The sequence below is a fragment of the Sceloporus occidentalis genome, unplaced genomic scaffold (assembly GCF_023333645.1).
Source record: "Sceloporus occidentalis isolate IW3139 unplaced genomic scaffold, rSceOcc1.0.p SCAF_11, whole genome shotgun sequence".
In the NCBI taxonomy this organism is placed as follows: Eukaryota; Metazoa; Chordata; class Lepidosauria; order Squamata; family Phrynosomatidae; genus Sceloporus; species Sceloporus occidentalis.
The window spans coordinates 5,501,291-5,520,602 of NW_028316991.1; the positions used below are offsets into that span (position 1 = coordinate 5,501,291).

The following is a 19,312-nucleotide window of genomic DNA, read 5'->3' on the forward strand; positions in this document are numbered from 1 at the left end:
AGCTGCTCACAAGCCAAACCCCTAACCATACCCCCTAAAACAAAATCATCCCTGTCTGGCCTTTGAATTTTTGGGACATGTGATTATTTATTCCTGGTTTTCTGCATTTCAAAAAAAACCACTTCATTTTTCATTATTCTATTGGAATTGTTATTTTAATGTTATTCGAAGTCATGGGCAGTGGCGTATTCTGCCGTAGGCTGACTAGGCCTAGCGTGGCAGGACCAGGGGACAGCAGCCCCCCTACCGCATAACAGGGAGCCTGATCACACTGCCTTGATATTCATTTCCACCCCAGGCGGAGGGTGCAGCTGGTGGTGATGCCCTGGGTTAGGCCTAGGGCAGTGCCTAAGGCAAATACGCCACTGGTCACAGGTGCCAGATTTTAATATGAGATTATTACTGATATTGATGTTTTGGTGTTGTATACATGCAAATTCAGTTAATTTTATTCAATATGTACTTTCTTTCCTGTGGTATTTTAATCACAGTTAATTATGAAACCACCAGAGACATGTAGAAAATCCTAGTTATATTTACACAGCACTAAATATGTTTTTCATGGAATCATTTAATGTTGAGTCTACAAAAAAATGTATTTTTTTTTTTACTGCCCAGTAACTATTCAGAAAATTTGTTACTAAAAATACTCTATAACCTGCTCCACATTTCAGACGGGCTTGTCATCCATTACTACCGTGCAACAAAGCTAGTTGTAAAATGATTACATTCCCTTGAGATTTATGCACGGCACAGGAAATCCCTCCAATAGCCATTAATATTTTATGAAACTATTTCTAGTGACAGGCCGACCTGAGCAGATAGATGAGACTCGTTTGCGCTCGCCCTTACTTAATGTACATTACAATACAGCAGAATCAGTATTGTCCAGTTGCACGTACCTGTCGCCGATCAATGACTCTATAGTAGTTATGTTAATGTTTATGTAAATGGTATTTGTTGTATTAAAAACTTTGGCACAAAAAGTGAATGTTTACATGATAATATAGAAGGAAGCGGTTATTCTAAGCCATCATATCATTCTCAATGTAGAGACAAAAATGAAGCCAATAGCCGTCGGTATGGTATGTACATACATCATATTATTGTAACGCATAGATGTACTCTTATTCTTAAAAACCCACCAACCCTGGGATTTGTTTTTTTATAATCCCTTTTTCATAAATAACCTCATCATCTCTGTTAAAACTTAATGCTTCATTCATGTTTTCTTAAGGAACGCCTCCTTGATTTGAAAAGAAAAGGGCATATTCAGGTTGAAAGGCGTGTTTCCATAGAAACAAAGAAAGCTTCTCACAAGTTTCTAGTTTTTTGTGCAGAAATCTTATGGGGAAAATAATTAAACTTATGTGCATTTCCTGCGGGTAAAATAGCAACAGTTCTTTGTATGTAAATCAATTAAGTCTGTATTTGTAGGAATGGTTGTGGTGCCTTTAGTGACAGTGGCCTTTTTCCTGCAGCTTCCTTTCTTTTTCCATTTTCTTTCCCCCTCCTTTTGACTTTCTTAACGGTAGGTCCTCTATCTGTACCGATTTGTTTCTAGGGTTCATGGGACACTGCAGGCCAACCATTACCCTCTCCTAGGGTTGCCTTCTGATTTCATACTAAGTTGTGATTTAAACTTCCTCACTTCTCTACATCATGAAGGTCCCAACACCAGTGAGCTTCTGCTGCAAGAACTGACTGCTTAACTGGCCCCGTATAATGGCCCCTTAACTGGCCCCTAACATTGGTTGGGGTTCTCTAAAGTCTCCTCACACACTAAATTATACATATTACAGGGCCATATCTGCCCTATTTGGCTGGAGATCCGTATAGTGTTTGCGCTTCATAACGTATAGTGAAGTCAAGGTGCTGAAACCACAGCTCTCCTGTCAACTCTCTGTTTCATGAATAGACTGCCTTCCCAAAAGATGTATAGGAGTAATTCTATAAAAGAGTATTTGTATTTTATAGGCAGACAGGTAGACATATACACACACGTCTTCTTACAAATGCCCCACCACCCTCGGGTAAAGTAAAATATTTTTTTAAATAAAAAAAGGATCACTTTTATTGTGTTCTTCGTCCAAACATATGGTTAGAACTATCAACCCAAACCAAATCGTTGCAGACAAATCATTGTATTTATTGGTGCAAAATGTGGATGCCCTGTTTCATAATTTTCTAAAAGTAGAATAGTTGCTATGGAAACCAGTTTCCTCTGTGAAGTGTAATTAATAAGGAAATGGGAAAGTACATGACACATACATATTCTGTTGTCTACCAGAAGTGTAAAAGTTCTGTGGCTCTGTTAGATTTAATATTAACCCTGTGGGTGCTTAAAATTATACGAACCATGATTTTCACCCCACCTGAGAGCAGACACACTGGCTTCTGCACACTTTAAATACTAGAGACGGTGCTTGGAGTTAATGGAATGTATTTCTTGGGGAGTTATGCTTAGGGCATATGCTAGTCAAAAAGTAAATATGACAGAGCCCAAGGTGTTGATTTATTAATGGCCCTGTGCACCAAGTTCTTCACAATTGTTCCTCTTTCCAGCAAGATTCCAGGCTTCTTGATTCCAGAAATGTAAGTGTCCCAGGCTTCTTGAGCCCTGTAGTGTGGATTGCTGCTGGGCCGCTTGATCTGTGATCTGGCATACAAGCCTTATCTGCGGGGCATAAACAGAGTTGTGAGCAGTCCCGTTTTCGGTGCAGGAACAGAAGGCATGGGCGGTTTTGCCCTACTGATGTAATCAAATATTTAATAGAATTTGTTTTCATAAATGCGTCATGCACAATGTAAAAAAAACAAACATGCTTTCCTGGTGACAAAGGGTCCAATATAGAGAACACGTACTGTACCTACCTTTTCTCCAGGTAAAATATCTGCCTATAGGGTCTTAGGATACTATACTGTGAACAGTACTAGCACTGTTGATGTTATATGTTTGTGTATTTATATGCATTTGAGGTAAACAATGGCAGTTTGTTACAAAGAATAGCAAAGCAGGTGCTTAAAGTTTTTGCATTATTTTTTACCGTGTCCAATTTAGTCCACTGTGAATATTATAAGCTGGTGGTATCCTGCACAAAGAGTCACACTGGCATGTAACCCAGGTATCTTTTGAGAATAACCTTGGAGGAAAACAAATGAGGAGCAAAACAATATAGAAATGTAAGAATATTTCCGCACTCGGTATGTGTCAGCACACGAGGTGCTCAATTTGCAGAGCACCATTCCTCCAGTGTAGTATCATACAGGGGTCGCAGGCATCGAGTATGATTGAGATTTCATGTTATGTTTGAAGAAATGAGATGGTAAAGAGTGTTGCTTATTGGTAAGGATACCTAGGAACTTTCTAAATGGGCTAACCCTGACATTCTTAAAATATTAACCCTTTAATATTTAATACCCTACATGCACAAAGGTGTTACTTAAACAGATTCTACTACCCATCATGATGGAAACCTTGACTAGTAATTATTTAAAGATACTTTAAGATTGACATGTAGTCAAACAGGTATATCTACCCTGACATATTTGTTGGAAAAAAATGTTCAAAGTTGAGTATGATTAACAGGCGGTGGACATCAATAAAAATCAAAAGGAAAAAAGATATTGGAGACCTCCCAAGGTTCCTAAAGGGTCATATAAGTATAGGCAACAAAAATACCATGCACACTCAAGCTTAAATATAAACAAAATAAATACTTAATTTTTTATATTTCATTTTGAGTATTGAGCATGGTATTTATGGTGCCTGTACAAAGTAGAAATCCTGAGACTCAGGCTCAAACCTTGAGAGTTCCCAGGTAGCAATACTGTGTCTACAGCGCTCACTTGATATGGTATAGGTCAGGGGTAGGCAATCTTCGGCTCTCCTGATGTTGTGGACTACATCTCCCATAATGCTCTTACAGTCTTAATGCTGGCAAAGCATCAAGGGGAATGTAGTTCACAACATCTGGAGAGCCGAAGATTGCCTACCCCTGCTATAGGTTAATGGTTTTACCCCAGAGGGCATAAGGACGGTGGCAACGTGTAACACTCAGTCTTCTTGGTGCTGCACTTACTCTATAGGCTGCTTGAGGAGATGAGATATCTCTCTTGTAACCGACCCAATGTTACTATTTATTATTACCCAAAGAATCAATCCTCCAAGTCCTGAAAAAAATCTCATACCCTTAATATTTTGCAGAAAACCTTTTTGAAGTTCAGGTATCTTTCCGATAGCACTTGTCTTAACAACCCTATTGGTCTCTTTATTTTGGAATATGAAATTGTTATTAGTTCACATTTGAGTATTAAATTATGTATAACTCAAAGTCTAAATACAGGTTTGCCATCAGCGCATATCTATTTATAGAAATGCAGTTAGTCAGTGGATGTTTGCTGCGTAGTTAATAAAGCTATTCTCAGAGGAGTTTTGGGCATCTTATTATTCATGTTTACAAGCAAGAAATTTGAGATGTAAGGAGCCTGGGAAAAAAAATGCTCAATAAACCAGTTTTAAACTATATCGAACGTAAATATGTGTAAAATGACAAAAATTCTATAGGATTAAAACAACCTTATTATTAGCGCAAGACCCACATGTATATGAAAGATGTAATAATGCTTGTGGATAAAGTTTGGCGCAGAGTATCAGAGTTTTTATTTGAGTTTAAGGTTGAATGGATAAATTACCAAAACAAATAATCCAACAGCGTCACAAATGGGTACACTTCACACTTATCTATTAAAGAGGTGACGTTTCTGTGAGTCTCTCATATCTTCAGGTTCCTATATACGTACACTAAGAAATACGTATATGGAATCAAGAATCATTTGGCACAGCTGTTATATTAAATATCGCTGTTCCGATTTTTAATATGGGACTTGTATTATAGGTTTGTTTAACCTTTGAGTGGTGCCAATTATCACTTATATGAATGGGCATGCTGTTTTGTGTGTAGTTCATTTTACTAAATATTGATACTGCTTCAGTTTAGCAAACATACTAGTTTCTGTTGCTGTACTTCCTGCAGGAGTTGCAGAGTTTTAATCTTTTCATGGCATCTCGGCCATTTCTCTATGGTATTTTCTGATAATGTCAGCAAGACCTATAACTCTCTATAATGAAGTAAAGATAAAGGATGTTAAGTGCTTATACACTTTCATAACAGGAATTTAAAAAGGTTAAAATGTGACGTTACACAGTTGTAATTGTAATAAAAGCCTGTAAAGCGGAGATTCGTATATAATGTCATATGCTGGCATTTACGGATGGACAGAGAGGATGTAGCATGCTGTACAGACCTCCATAGTATAATTGGTCCGGCGACAAGTGGTTTCCCCAACCAGCCCATAGTATAAGTAGAACATCCCCTTCCCTGTTTCATGGTCAGTTCCTTCTTTCTCCAGGCAGGAGAGCAGTGTGTGATCATGCCCACTCACTGCCCACATTTCTCCTTAGTCCTTGCCAAATTTCTCCACCCAATTCCCCCCACTAAAGGCTGCCAAGGTCTAGTCCCACCTCTACACGAAGCCACTCTCTCAGAGAAACTGATTTCTAGTAAGTTTGTGAAATTAGTGTTTAAATTATGCAGTATTTATTATGTGCTATGTAGGCTTTTCCCTTATGCTACTCTGGAACATTTAAGTGTGGAATAGACTTGATTCTCAGGATGAATGTGCTAAATTTGGAAAACCTTATGTGATTTCTTCCAGACTGTAAATTTAAAACTTAAATTTTAGTATTTTAGCTACACAACAGTTATGTCCAAAAATGGCCCAAAATATATTCATGCGCCTCCATTAAGGAAAGAAATGTATACGAAAAGGCTCAACTATGTCCTACAACCATTTACCTTTTAAACCCAAGCCAAAAAGAGACATCTCTCCAGGCATTTAACTAGAGTTCTGTTTCTTTAACTGGCAATAGAGGCCATATTGAACTTTTCAGGTTTAAACCAAGTCTCTGGATGGAGCTCTTCTTCCAGGGAGCTCCAGAGGGGGCAAACAAAGCCAAAAAGGCCCCTTAGCCCAGACCCTTTCCCCCATGTACATATACATGGAGACACTAACTCTGTCTTACACTCAGTCTTACAATTATGTGGAACCTTTTGTGTGCCCTTCTTTCTTTTAGGTAGTTGGTAAGAAGTGCCAGAACGGCAAACTTAGCTTTGTTAATGATGTGTAATCTGTGCAGCTCAACAATGGCTAGAAGACCACATGCTACACAACCAAACATCTTAATAGTGCATAACAACATGACATTATTTCCTATGTGATATATCACTAGTGTGGTTGCTAATTTATAACATGTATTGTAATGGCGCTGCTTAACTTACTTTACCTTTTGAAGGGCTGCGAGATGTTTTAAAACAGATTTGTAAATAATTTATGCATCCAATAAAAAACCCCTCTTCTTATAGGCATTACACAGTACATTATCCCCATTGAAAGACATATTTAAAGCAATAGAAACCACATTTTTTTCTGGGCAGGTTATAAGTCATACAAAAACATTTGACTACCTCTAGTAGCTTATGGAGCCCTCAGTCGGACAACAATAATAATATTGGAGATATTTGGCTATGGAAGAAAAAACAATAATATTGATAGTATTCAAGTAGCATGTAAATGTGTGATTTCACAGGGGCATTGCCGCATTTCCAATCACATAGAATAGAGATGTGAAGGCAGTTTGTATAAAACATAGGACAGAAAAACATATGTTCATCATCCAGGTGAGGTTGTTTATTTGCGTTTATAGCACAAGGGGATTCATCAACCACATTTACAGAATGAAGCAAAATACCCTGGGGATTTGATTTCAATAGGCACCAGACAGTCATTGTGAGGCCTGTAAGGGGATGTTTAATAGAATCCCGAATGGTTGCTTACAGCCTGTTGATTATAGTACATTAATTCATCACTTTTATTAAGCAAATGTTTCTTTTTTGTGAACAATACTTTAAAAACAAAAGAGGGCAATGTATACCGACAGGCTTGAACTGGCCAGGGTTTATGTTTGCTCTATATGGCTTTATAAAGGATGCTATATGCAGCGTGGCTAACAAAGTGTGACAGAGACATCTGCTGGTGGAACAGGAATTATTTACACACCGATCAAGCATTTTGTTTCCGTCTTATATCCTTCTACAAGAGTATACATTTTTTATTTAAAAAATGTCATTATGAGCTAACCCATACGCTCTGGTCATCTGGTCATACACTATGCATACTATCTTGACAGCACCAGAATTTACATCATAATAAACAAAAATTAGTATTATTAGAATGTAGGCTTTCGAGTGAAAACCTTACCATTCGTGTTAGGACTTTATATAAGGTATAGAAATGTTAGGTTACTAGAACACAAAATTATCATCTCTGAGGGCAGTGTCAAACGTTAATCTTTATGGATGTAAGAGAATTTTGCAATATGGTCTGGTATGATATGTCTAACACTGTTGTAGATTTAAATGATTTCTTAAAAGCTTGTTTTTCTCATCATATGATGCATTGTGAATCCTTCCTTCCACTCTTATATTCCTATGCGGAAGGAATGAAAACATCTCTTGCCCTGGGAATTCCATTATAGCCACAAAACATGTTAAGGAAAATGGATATAGCAGTATCAGCCCACCAATGGAATAGTACTGCTTAATGGACTTTGGTTCTATGGTGATAAGAATGCTTTGTATATGCCATCAAATTCCATGTTTCTATATCCTCCCTTAGATATAATTCATTGTTCAAGAAGTAAATACACTTGGAGACATGTTTCATTACTTAATTCCCACAGTTTAGGTTTACTTTTTGGCTCACAGCTGCATAGTTTTGTTTCACTTCCTAATGTAATTTAACTGATTTACTGGAAGAAATTTATATTATTAGTGAACATAGACACAATTTAGTGTGTGCTTCTATTGTGCAATGTTACAAATCCCGCTGATTTTATTGATCTGCCATTTATATATTAGTATATTTTACTACCACTGAGTTGTAACTTTTCCCAGCAGGCGTGAGACTGCAATAATACACATATATAATATAATTACTCTCTGCGCATACGAGCTATGTTCCCACACACTTGGCACTTAAGCTTGATTACTATTGTTTTATGCAAAGCAATACTTGGAATGAATTCCCTTGTGGATTTTCTTGCATAAAATGTAAGATTACTGTAATAGCGGAGACTCTCACTGTGAAGTTTATAGTAGCTCCGCGGCACTCAGCATCCTTAGTGTTTGCATGGTTGATGGTAATGCACTATATATCTCTGTTCACTGTTGGGAAACATGCCACATGTCTAAATACACTAAGTCTCGGGAAAGGACACACATCCATCAAGTTCAACCTTTCAGACCAATCACTGATGTGGAATATGATTTGGGCAGCTTAACAGGCAGGATGCATAGCAGCTTGTCTTAAACAAATGTTGCTACCTTATTTATAATCTGACTATCCATGTAGAAAAGCTACCGTATTTTCCGGCGTATAAGATTACTTTTTAACCCGTGAAAATCTAATCAAAAGTCAGGGGTCGTCTTATACGCCGGGTATACTTACTTACCGTGCCGGACCGGAATCTCTAGGGGAGGGGCGAGCGGAGAAGCCGCCTCCCCTGGGCCGGTCTTCAGGGCCGCGCCTAGGTAGATGCAAGATCATGATCTCCCCAACTAGCCCTGATCAGCAGGCGCCCGATGAGCAGGGCTGGTTGGGGAGATCACGACCTCCCTCTAACTAGCCCAGCATTAGGGAGCTCGAGGTCTGGCACTTCAGACCTCGGCTTCCGTGCTCCCTAATCAGTACGCGCCGGCTATTGATGCCGAGCGCGGGGATGACGTCATGTCCGGGCGCTCGGCATCAATTGCCGGCGCGTAGTGATGAGGGAGCAGTAAAGCAGAGGTCTGAAATAACAGACCTCACGCTCCCACAACTGGATGGAAGACAGAAGATGAGAAAGGTAAGAGATGGGGAGAAAGGGGCAGGGTATGTGTCTATATGTTGGTGTGAGATGGTCAGTGTATGTGTATGGTCAGGTGTGTGTAAGAGCAGTGTAGGTATTTGTGTGTTTGTAAGCTGGTGTGTGTGTGTGTGTAAAGTCAGGGGTGTGTGGTGAGGGCAGTGTATAAATGTGTATGTATGGACAGGCGTATGTTAGTATGTGTAGAGATTATATATATATATGTGTGTGTGTGTGTGTGTAAGGGCAGTGTATGTATGTATATGTCTGTGTATGGGCAGTGTATGCGTATGGACAGGTGTGTGTAAGGGCAGTGTATGGGTATATGTGTGTTTGTAAGCTGGTGTGTATGTGTATATGTGTGTAAAGGAAGGGGTGTGTGAGGGCAGTATATGTCTATACGTGTGTGTGTGTGTGTGTGTGTGTGTGGACAGGCATATGTTAGGGAGAGCTGACCCACCCAATCCAAGCAGGCTTTGTATACAACAACCATCCAATCACCGGTAAGGTACATCGCTTGCCGTGATCGGTTGGTTGTATACTGGGTAGAGGGGTAGTCTTATACGGCGAGTGTATCCCAAACACTCGGGGGTCGTCTTATACGCCCAGTTGTTATACGCCGGAAAATACGATATTCTAAAAAAAAAAAAAAAAAATACATTATGAAAACAAATATTTTCTAAAGTAAACCGAAAATGTATTCTGTATATTAAATAAACATTCTGATTAACAGTATGGTGGCTACTTCAATATTGAACAAAAAAAATAGAGTTGTGAACTTTAGTGAATATTTAGGTGTAGCTATATAGTACGTATATTATGTATAGCCTTACACATTCTTGAACGAGAAACTCAAAGGGGTTCGCAGTTGCCAAATGAATAGTGAAGTGGGTCAGTTTAAATTAAGTCATGAAGTGTGCTTAAAGATTGAATTCTACTTACTCTGCTAATAAAAACCACTTTTACAAAGAAAATTTAAAGCCCAAACCATTCACAAGATAATTCTATAATGCGTTAAATATTGGTTCATTCATACTTTTTTTTTTTCACGGAATGCTTAATAAACATGACACAAAAGCAGGCACCTATAGGTTTTAGCGAAAGAAACTACAATAACGGTTTAAATTTCGGGGCATCGAGGAAGGACATATGAACTAATATTTTGTTGCCTTATATATTACAAAGCTTAATGTAAAGTGAAAGAGCACCTTTCATCAACATGGTGTTCTTTGACATCATAGATTCTGTCTAATTGGGAAAGAAAGAATGGAAAATTAAATTAGTTACCATTATGTTTGTTTTGAATCCCATGTATAAATCCTATTCAGATATGTTCATATAATACATACAAAGAGTCCAGGGTTAAAAAATGGCACTTTTTATGTATTTGAATGTTAAGATTGACAAGCAGATTAACGATTTGTATTTCTGTCTCTTCTTTCAGATTTTGGCAATTATATCGATCCTGTTTATTGTGCTGTCTACTATTGCGTTATCACTTAACACATTACCTGATTTGCAAGAACCTGATGAATTTGGACAGCCGAATGACAACCCACAACTGGCACACGTTGAAGCTGTGTGCATTGCCTGGTTTACAATGGAGTATCTTCTGCGTTTCCTTTCTTCCCCAAACAAATGGAAGTTTTTCAAAGGGCCATTGAATATAATTGATTTACTGGCTATTTTACCTTACTATGTAACTATTTTCCTCACGGAGTCAAACAAGAGTGTGCTTCAGTTCCAAAATGTCAGACGTGTGGTTCAGATATTTAGAATTATGAGAATACTGCGTATACTAAAACTTGCCAGACATTCAACAGGGCTCCAGTCATTAGGATTTACACTCAGACGGAGTTATAATGAATTGGGGTTACTTATTTTGTTCTTGGCAATGGGGATCATGATTTTCTCCAGTTTGGTATTTTTTGCTGAGAAAGATGAAGATGCCACAAAGTTTACCAGCATACCGGCATCTTTTTGGTGGGCAACCATAACTATGACAACAGTAGGATATGGAGACATTTATCCCAGGACTTTATTGGGTAAGATTGTTGGAGGACTTTGTTGCATTGCTGGAGTGTTAGTAATAGCGTTACCCATACCGATCATAGTAAATAATTTCTCTGAGTTTTACAAGGAACAGAAGAGGCAGGAAAAGGCTATAAAGAGAAGAGAGGCGCTTGAACGAGCTAAAAGAAATGGAAGTATAGTGTCCATGAATCTGAAAGACGCATTTGCACGCAGTATGGAGCTGATCGATATTGTCGTGGATAAGTCTGCAGACGAATCAAACACAATACAGAAGGCCAGTGATAATCATTTGTCCCCGAGTCGATGGAAATGGAATAAAAGAACGTTATCAGAAACAAGTTCAAACAAATCATTTGACAATAAGTATCAGGAAGTTAGTCAACATGATTCTCAAGAACAATTGAACAACGCATCTTCTAGTCCACAGCACCTTAGTGCGCAAAAACTCGAGGCTCTTTATAATGAAATAACAAAAGCTCAATCCCATCCAACTGTTAATACATCATACCAGGAACAGTCTGCTGTTCCTCCAGCATACGAGGAGGAAATCGAGATGGAGGATGTTTCTGCAAAGAGAAACCAACTCTTAGTAGCACATAGGGATATAATAACTGACATGAGAAGTGTTTCCAGTATTGACAGCTTTGCTAGTTGTGCAACAGATTTTACAGAAGCAGAGAGATCTCCCCTAACACCATTTCCTGGTAGTAACCTAGAGGCTAGATTTCCTTCGTATACAGTGCCTGAAGAAGGAAGTCTTAAAGTCTCACACTACCAGCCACGTTCAAAATACACAGGTTTTGCCCCCAAAGATGTCACTTTTGAGTATAGGTTATCTGAATCGGCTGCCAGAAATGATAACACAAACCCTAAAATATTACTTCAGAATCAAGTTGATAGCGAATTAGAAAACAACCAAAGTTCTCTAAAAATCAACAACCCATTGAAATCTAGATCGCTTAAAGTTAACTTCAGAGAAATAAAAGGCAGGGCTGCACAGACTCAAGCAAGCATTACACGCTCATTGCCGCTAAACCCAATAGACCATCCCTTATACAGTCATCTGCAGCTAAGTACAGTTTTTCTACAAGATTTCTCTTCTCACGAACAACCAAAGCCACAAGCAGAATACTCAAGTGGCATAACAAGGTCTCCGCAGAAGTCTCCTTCTCGGAACCCAAAGCTTTATGCACTCTCTTCAAAAAAGACAAGCAGTTTTACCGAAATTGGTACAGAAGATGAAGATTTCATGCAGATTTGTAGTTCAAAAAACAATGCTCAGGAGGAAGTCAAAACAAACTGCACAGAGGAAAAAAATGGTGGAAATCACATTGCGTCAGAAAGTACACCTTTGTCTACACAAAAAAACATAAATCAAAACTGTACTCAGGACATTTACCAGTCAGGGGAGGATATTAAGCAGGACAATAATCATGACGAAAGTAAGATGGAAAATCACCTATTTGTCCCAGAAATCCACTCAAATGCTGATGAATCGGGTTATTGTCAAACACGTGAGACCAGCATGTGACTAGCTGAAAAAGCAATAAAGATTTTTTTTTTCCTTAAAAGCATTATAGGTTGGTATTGCCTGTGAACTAAGAAAAAGAAAAGCCTCAAAGACATCCATACACTATTCATTTTGCATGGCATGAAGGATTGTTTAGTTGAAATAGTTGAGGAGCTATTTTTCTTTGTAACAAAATGACTCAACATCAGAGTGTAATAAAAACATGCTCGATTGGGAGCCTGTGTACTGCGAAACCTGACATTTTGTCATCCTTTAATCAACAATTGTAGATATGTTTCATGCAATGTAGAGTTTACACATGGAAGGATATCTATGTCAATGCATGCATTGAACGGGAGGAAATGGGGTCCTGTGAGCTTTAGAAAAAGCCTATATATGTACATATGTTAGCTACAAGAAAGAGTTTAGTTATATAAGTATAAATATATAAATATGTTGATGTGGAAAAGCAGTTAATCAGGACAAAGGTACTTCGTTCACAGTATGTTGCTTGGAGGATTTGTACAGATTATGTTGAAAAGTTGCGGCCATGCAGTTGTTTGGAACCCTTCCACTGGCGGAGAACCATATGTTTAATTTCCCTGATTGTCAATGTGCAGCAGGCCTCATCAGCACTGGAAAGGTTGTGCATTTAAATATAATGCATTCAGAAATCATTGTTGGACTAAACAAGCAGTGAGGAACTCTGTGGCCCTTCGGCTATTGTTGGGGCTGGCAAAGAATGACAGAAGTGGAAGTACAATTGCTGGAGAGTTACATCCCAACAACTGTTCATTAAAATTAAGATACTATTTTTTATTTATTTGTGCTATAAAAATCACTGCATATTTTGCTGTGCATAAAGATTGGTTGTTTATTTTCATTTCTTATTTTAAAAAATAAAGATAAAAGGTAAAAAAAAATTAAAAAAAATAGGTAAGATTTATCAGCCAGAAAAAGAAGTGCGAAGACTGATGTGTTGTGTAAACTTGCCAAAACTTTATCAATACCATTGTCCCACTGTCAGATGCAAAGTACAATTATTGATCGCCACGTAAATAGTGCCTATTGCCATGAAATTTCACACTTTGTTGAGTGTTGCTTTGCGTTTTCTTTACCAGTCGCTTGTATTTTAGTTTTTTGGTAATTAGTGTACATGATTCAGCAAAAATTGTCTTCAATTGTCTAAAAATTTGTTATCATTGGATCTCGACACCAATAGGTGCTATATAGATTTCTCTTAATTTTTCTTGTTCTTATTACAATATCACAAGAGAATTGGATCTGTCTACCCATGTCATGTTTTCATTCTGGTGAGATAATACAATGCCATACAATATACGGGTATGTGATATTGCTCACGTAAATGAGGGAACGAACGTCACCTAAGCCTAATGTAGCACAGGTTACTTAGAAAGTACATATTTCTTATTAAACATCTGATAATATATTTGTCAAAACAGAGTCTGGCATTTCTTTCACATTCTAAATTTCTAGATTGTATTGAAGACCAGATATAAATTGTAAGCTTGGAAACCCCTCCTCAAGATCCAGAGGGGTCCTTATGTATTAAGTTAGTTGTCTGTTATTTCAACTCAACAACTTTACTTTGCATTATGAAGTGTAACAACAATTTAGGTGCTAATCAAAGAAGAACCAACTTGGCCCTGCCTAATGCACAGTTAAATTGGAAAAATATTTGATGGAGTTTGACTTCTTAAATACGCATTATAAAGGTCCAATGCAGTTCTCCTTACAAGTACAGTTTGTTCCTTAAATAGTATTTTTTATTTTTAATGCAGAGTGGTCATTTTACGTGGACTGCAGTACATTTTACTGCATGCAAATTGAAGCAGGCATTGTCTAATTATCAGAGTTATAAAATGAGACCTTTTTTCTCATTTAACTTAGACATAATTATGTACTGACCTATATAGCACCACCATTCCGAGGAGCTATTCAATAGGTAAACAGGACATACATACTGCCTCAAATTACAATTTTGACTTACAGAAATAAATTGTGAGGAAGACCCTTCTCAAGTTGAACTAAACACCAGTGTTCAAATAACATACATGATAATGTCTCCTGCTACTCCATTTACTTTTAATGGTAACTCGGCTCCTGTTGATTAGAATTGGAGTGTGACTGAGCATGTGCAAGAGTTGTACCAACAAAACGTTCCCTGCTGTCAGTAGTAAATCAGTAAGAGTAGTGCCTCCATTCTACAGGAGAGACAACATAAAACTGGGCATTAATTACATCCTGGTAAAGTTTGTGGAAGTTTTTGGACCCACAGCTACCTGGCGTCTGGGATTTGTCCCGCTCTAACTAATTTAATTTGTCTAGAGAGGTTAGACTGAACTTGGAGCAGTTACACTGCTAACCCCACCAAACAAAAGTTAAGTTAGCCAAATGGGTTTATTCACTAATGGGTGATTTTGCAGGAGAGTTATGTTTAAAGCTCCTTAACTTCACTATAGGTAAATCTGTAAGATGTCTTCGATATCTACTTACACATTGAATTATACAATATGCAGGGCTACTCAGCCTCCTTACTGGTTAAATATGTCAATGTTGGCACTTCATAATGAATAGTGAAGTGAGAAATAATAAATAATTAAAACATCAAAATCCCTGACAGGCTCTGAATAAACCCCCCAAAAATTATGATAAGGACAACATGAGAGAAGGGCGGCACACTAAGGAGGCATTTGACAATACAAATGAGTGCAATGCAATGCAGATATACTTTATCATTCTATAATTTGATTACAATTATAAAATAAGAAGAGTGCAAAGTATGGCTGTTACAGTTTTCTCTTAGAGGATATACAAGACAAAGAAGATACGAAAGAAATCCACAAAGTTATTCAACAATGTACAAGAGCGAAATATAAATCAAGGTGGTAGAAATGTTAGGACAAGAGGCCATAGTCTAAAACTACAGGGTAAGACGCTTAACAATAGGGTGATATATAAATATAAGAGCCTTCTAGCAGAAGTGGTGGCGGTTTATACAGTGAGGAAATTGAGATAATTATAGGATAGGTGTAAGGCTATCGTGAACATAAGACAAAACAAAAAAACAAGTCAATTTTGAAGTTTTAGAGCAGGCCAAATTCCTATCAAACTTTACATTTCTGTGCAAAGGAAGAGAGCTCTTAGTCAATGACAACAGAGCCATCAAATTCATTGCTAGATGGTATCTTCCCTCATGCCCTGATTTCCGGTCTCATGTACACAATCACCTATGAAAACATATAGCCATTTCCCCGCTCTGATTACATGTACTGTAAATACGTCTTTAAAGATTGACGAGTTGTAAAACAGTAGATAAAGTTTATGCCCAACAACTATGAGAAAAGTCAATAAGCACCAACAGGGGAGAAAGGTACAGTAGCATGAAATAACACTACAAAAATTGACTTTAACTGCACCGTACTGCAAAAAAGTACACTGCCCTAGGCAAGGTTATTTTGGGGCAATAGTTTCCATTTATACAAAGGTGTAGGAAACTACAAGGAGATGTGTTTGATTGGTGGCAAGTTCGGTAAGGCAAATGGCTAGTGTGGGGTAACAGAGCAAATGTACAGAGAGGATGTTGATGAATCTGTCTATGCTTATGCATGCCAAAATGTAAAAGATTACCATAAATAAAGGTTGCAATAATTATAGTAATTATCTTACTAGTATAGCCTTACTCCTTACATATGATAACATTGTGTTTTTCTTACTAGTAATATAACAATAATAAATTATCTGTGCATATACATGTTATAATGGACATAACTATTGAGAAAAACAACTGGCAGTATCAGCAGTAAAATAAAGCAAAAACACCGTAATTTTCAGAATGTAATGCGCAAAGCCATGGAGAAGGTTTTCAAACATTGCATGTATGTATGTCTACTAGCTTGGAAGGCCACTAAAGAGTTAAACATTGCTGCAGAAAATTTCCATGTTAGGGAGGTTAAAAGCCATTAAGAAAATAATTGAAACTGACAAGGGGTCCTTATCATACTTTAGCTACCATCTAATGTAGAAGATATTTAAAAGGTTTAAAATGAGTTGCAAAGTTTATGGGGAAAAATACAGATAATAAGGAAAATACATATACACACACACACACATATATATATATATATATATATATATAATTCAAATAGAGAGGTTTCACTTTATTTGGAAGTCCTGATGAACCCAATTAATATGAGGTTTTTCTTTCCAATATTTTACTGTTAACTAAACTGATAAGAAATATTGCTCCTCAATTCTGTTTAACAAAATTTGGAATGTGTCTTATCCTAAGGTCATAGTTTTGTCAGTTTTACACGTAATTATACAAGATTTTTAAACAGTTCACAGGTATAAGGGGAACATATATGAATACAAAGTATAACCTGATTGGAAAAAAGCTTGGGAACCCTAGCTTACAGTGCTTAAAAAAAGCACGTAACTATGTGCAATGTAACTGGCACAAGACCATCATTTTATCAGACGTATGTTCATTTTCTGGTTCTTTGCACTACCATAAGCACGGTCGTTAGGACTGAACAATTCTATATATATCTTAATATTAAAATTATCATAATTAGTGTCCGGAACTACATGTATATAACTATGCCGCCTGAAAAAGTAGCTTGTACTTGATCGACCAATCTAAAGATGTGAATTATATTTTAGTTGAGACGTATGATGATGTAGGCTGTATGTTAAACTCTGTGCATTCTATGGTGAAAACTTACAATGCAGACCTCACTAAAGCCGCAACACAGCATGTGTTTCATGATAAATTCTTATGCATAAAAAATAAATGTGTGTATATTGTTTATGTTGTAAGATACTGCAAGTTTATATATTTTGCCTCTGTAAATATGCACATATATTAATACATATAAATTTATATTTGTCTGAGTTTCTATCCTAAATGCTGCAAAGAAAGAAAAATAGACACAAAAAAGCACAAGATGCATCATTTTGGCACTGAATCGTTGTGTAAACGGGTTTAAGAAGCTGAAAATTTTTATTTTATTCATGTCATTTAATGATGTTGACCAATTTACAAAGAATACTTATATTTTGGATTTTTTGTTACACGTCACTGAGCAAATACATAAGCTATAAGCTACGTGAACCTGCTGCAGCAGCGCAGAGACGTGCAAAAAAAGAGATGTGCTGCATTGTTAGTCTTTAGGAAATCTTTTCCTAAAGTAGGTTGGGTGGTGATGTTACATATAACAAGGGAAGCTTAAGTAGCATATCATGTTTTTAGTTAAATATTCATCATTTCATCTTTAGAGACTCAGGATAGCATTTGAATTAGAGAATAAATGATTGCATCCATGTTTAACTCGTATAACTGGTATCCAGCATGATCCATTATAAATCAATCTTTTTTCTTCAAACTTTCTAATGGAAAAAATGTCCATTTCTTCTGCTAGTTTTCATATACATCTAAAATGTCTTTTCATATTTAACGGCGCTTTTGTCAGTGTTTCCATTCATGCTATCTATGGTTTACAGAAGAAGAAAAAAAATGATGTGACTCTGTAATAACTACTATGATTACCTCCGTAACAGTCATCCTATTAATACTGTATGCATGCATATAATTGTTGAACATTTATGTCAGATGTCTGTATAATGACATTTCCTTCCTCATTTCAGTCTGAATGCATATGCAGGATAGCAAATAAATGTTTAAATGAATCATTCTGTCTCATTTCAGTGTTCAGTCATTTACATTAGCATTACATTAATCTTACTGCTGCCTGAGGCATCTACTATGCGTTATAGAAGAATGAACAGTCATGGGTGCTCACACGCTAGTTCTTAGTGATACATTTAGTAAATAAACAGTTTACTAAACCACATTACCCTTATTGCAACACTGGATAGTCTGGAGTCTATTAGGATGAAAACAGACGATGATTTATGTAAATCCTTGTTTTGAACATGTGATTTAATCTGTTCCAACCATTTTGATTGAGCTGTCAGTGGGCAAACTGGGATTTCCAGACAACCTAGCATGGTTATTATGGCCCTCTAATTTGACAACTGGGCTCTATATTTAAAGCCAATTACTCTCAAAGGCAGCAGTATGTTCTGACATTTCTTATTGTGTATAGAGCATAAAAACACACAATAAAAAAAGCTTATTTACTACTGTGGTCTTGCTATGCAGTTTACTACCAGTCATGGTTTTCTAAACTAAGACAGGATAATGTCAAAACATAGAGGGATTTTATAGCAGTTGTATTCTCCAAGGGAAGTAAACCAAATGGGATACTGTAAATTAGATACTAGGCATAGAAGTCCACCAGCATTTTAATGTGTAACTTTCAGGTTCTTACATACATTATACTATGCTGTAAACAAGTTATTCCTTTTTCTTTGTTGCGGCTCTGTACTATGTAGGAAATTCCCACATCTTATAAAACAGCATTATCTATACAGCCTATTCTGCAAATAAGGCAGGCATACAAAATGTAGGCAACAAAGGATTCCACTAAAATTAGGGGGTAGCAATGTCTAGCATTTTATACATTAACAAATATACGCATTTTTCCCTCTTAGAAAGGGAATGAAAGGTGTGGTTGGTTGCATTAATGACTTTTGCTGTGCGACTAACCATACAACTTTAAAAATCCGTGTCAAGCAAAAGCCAGTTGCCCTTTTAAAATACTATGTTCAAACCATCTACTGGATAAATGCCCTCTTGTAACCGATATATATATAACAAATTATGTATTAACTTTGAAAATGATGTGATTTAATAGCACTGTTCAATCGTGTGGTTA

The 19,312-nt window shown here is 37.0% G+C and overlaps 1 protein-coding gene across 1 annotated transcript in view; it reads left to right on the forward strand.

The window, feature by feature from the left end:
- The window catches only part of LOC149305473 (potassium voltage-gated channel subfamily B member 2-like), an 89,942-nt gene extending 77,412 nt beyond the window's left edge, over positions 1–12,530 (forward strand). Inside the window, exon 2 of the mRNA XM_089477374.1 lies at positions 10,410–12,530. Within this exon, the coding sequence (XP_089333500.1) occupies positions 10,410–12,530 (2,121 nt within the window). The remainder of the gene's footprint in view (positions 1–10,409) is intronic.
- The last annotated feature ends 6,782 nt before the right edge of the window (positions 12,531–19,312 follow it).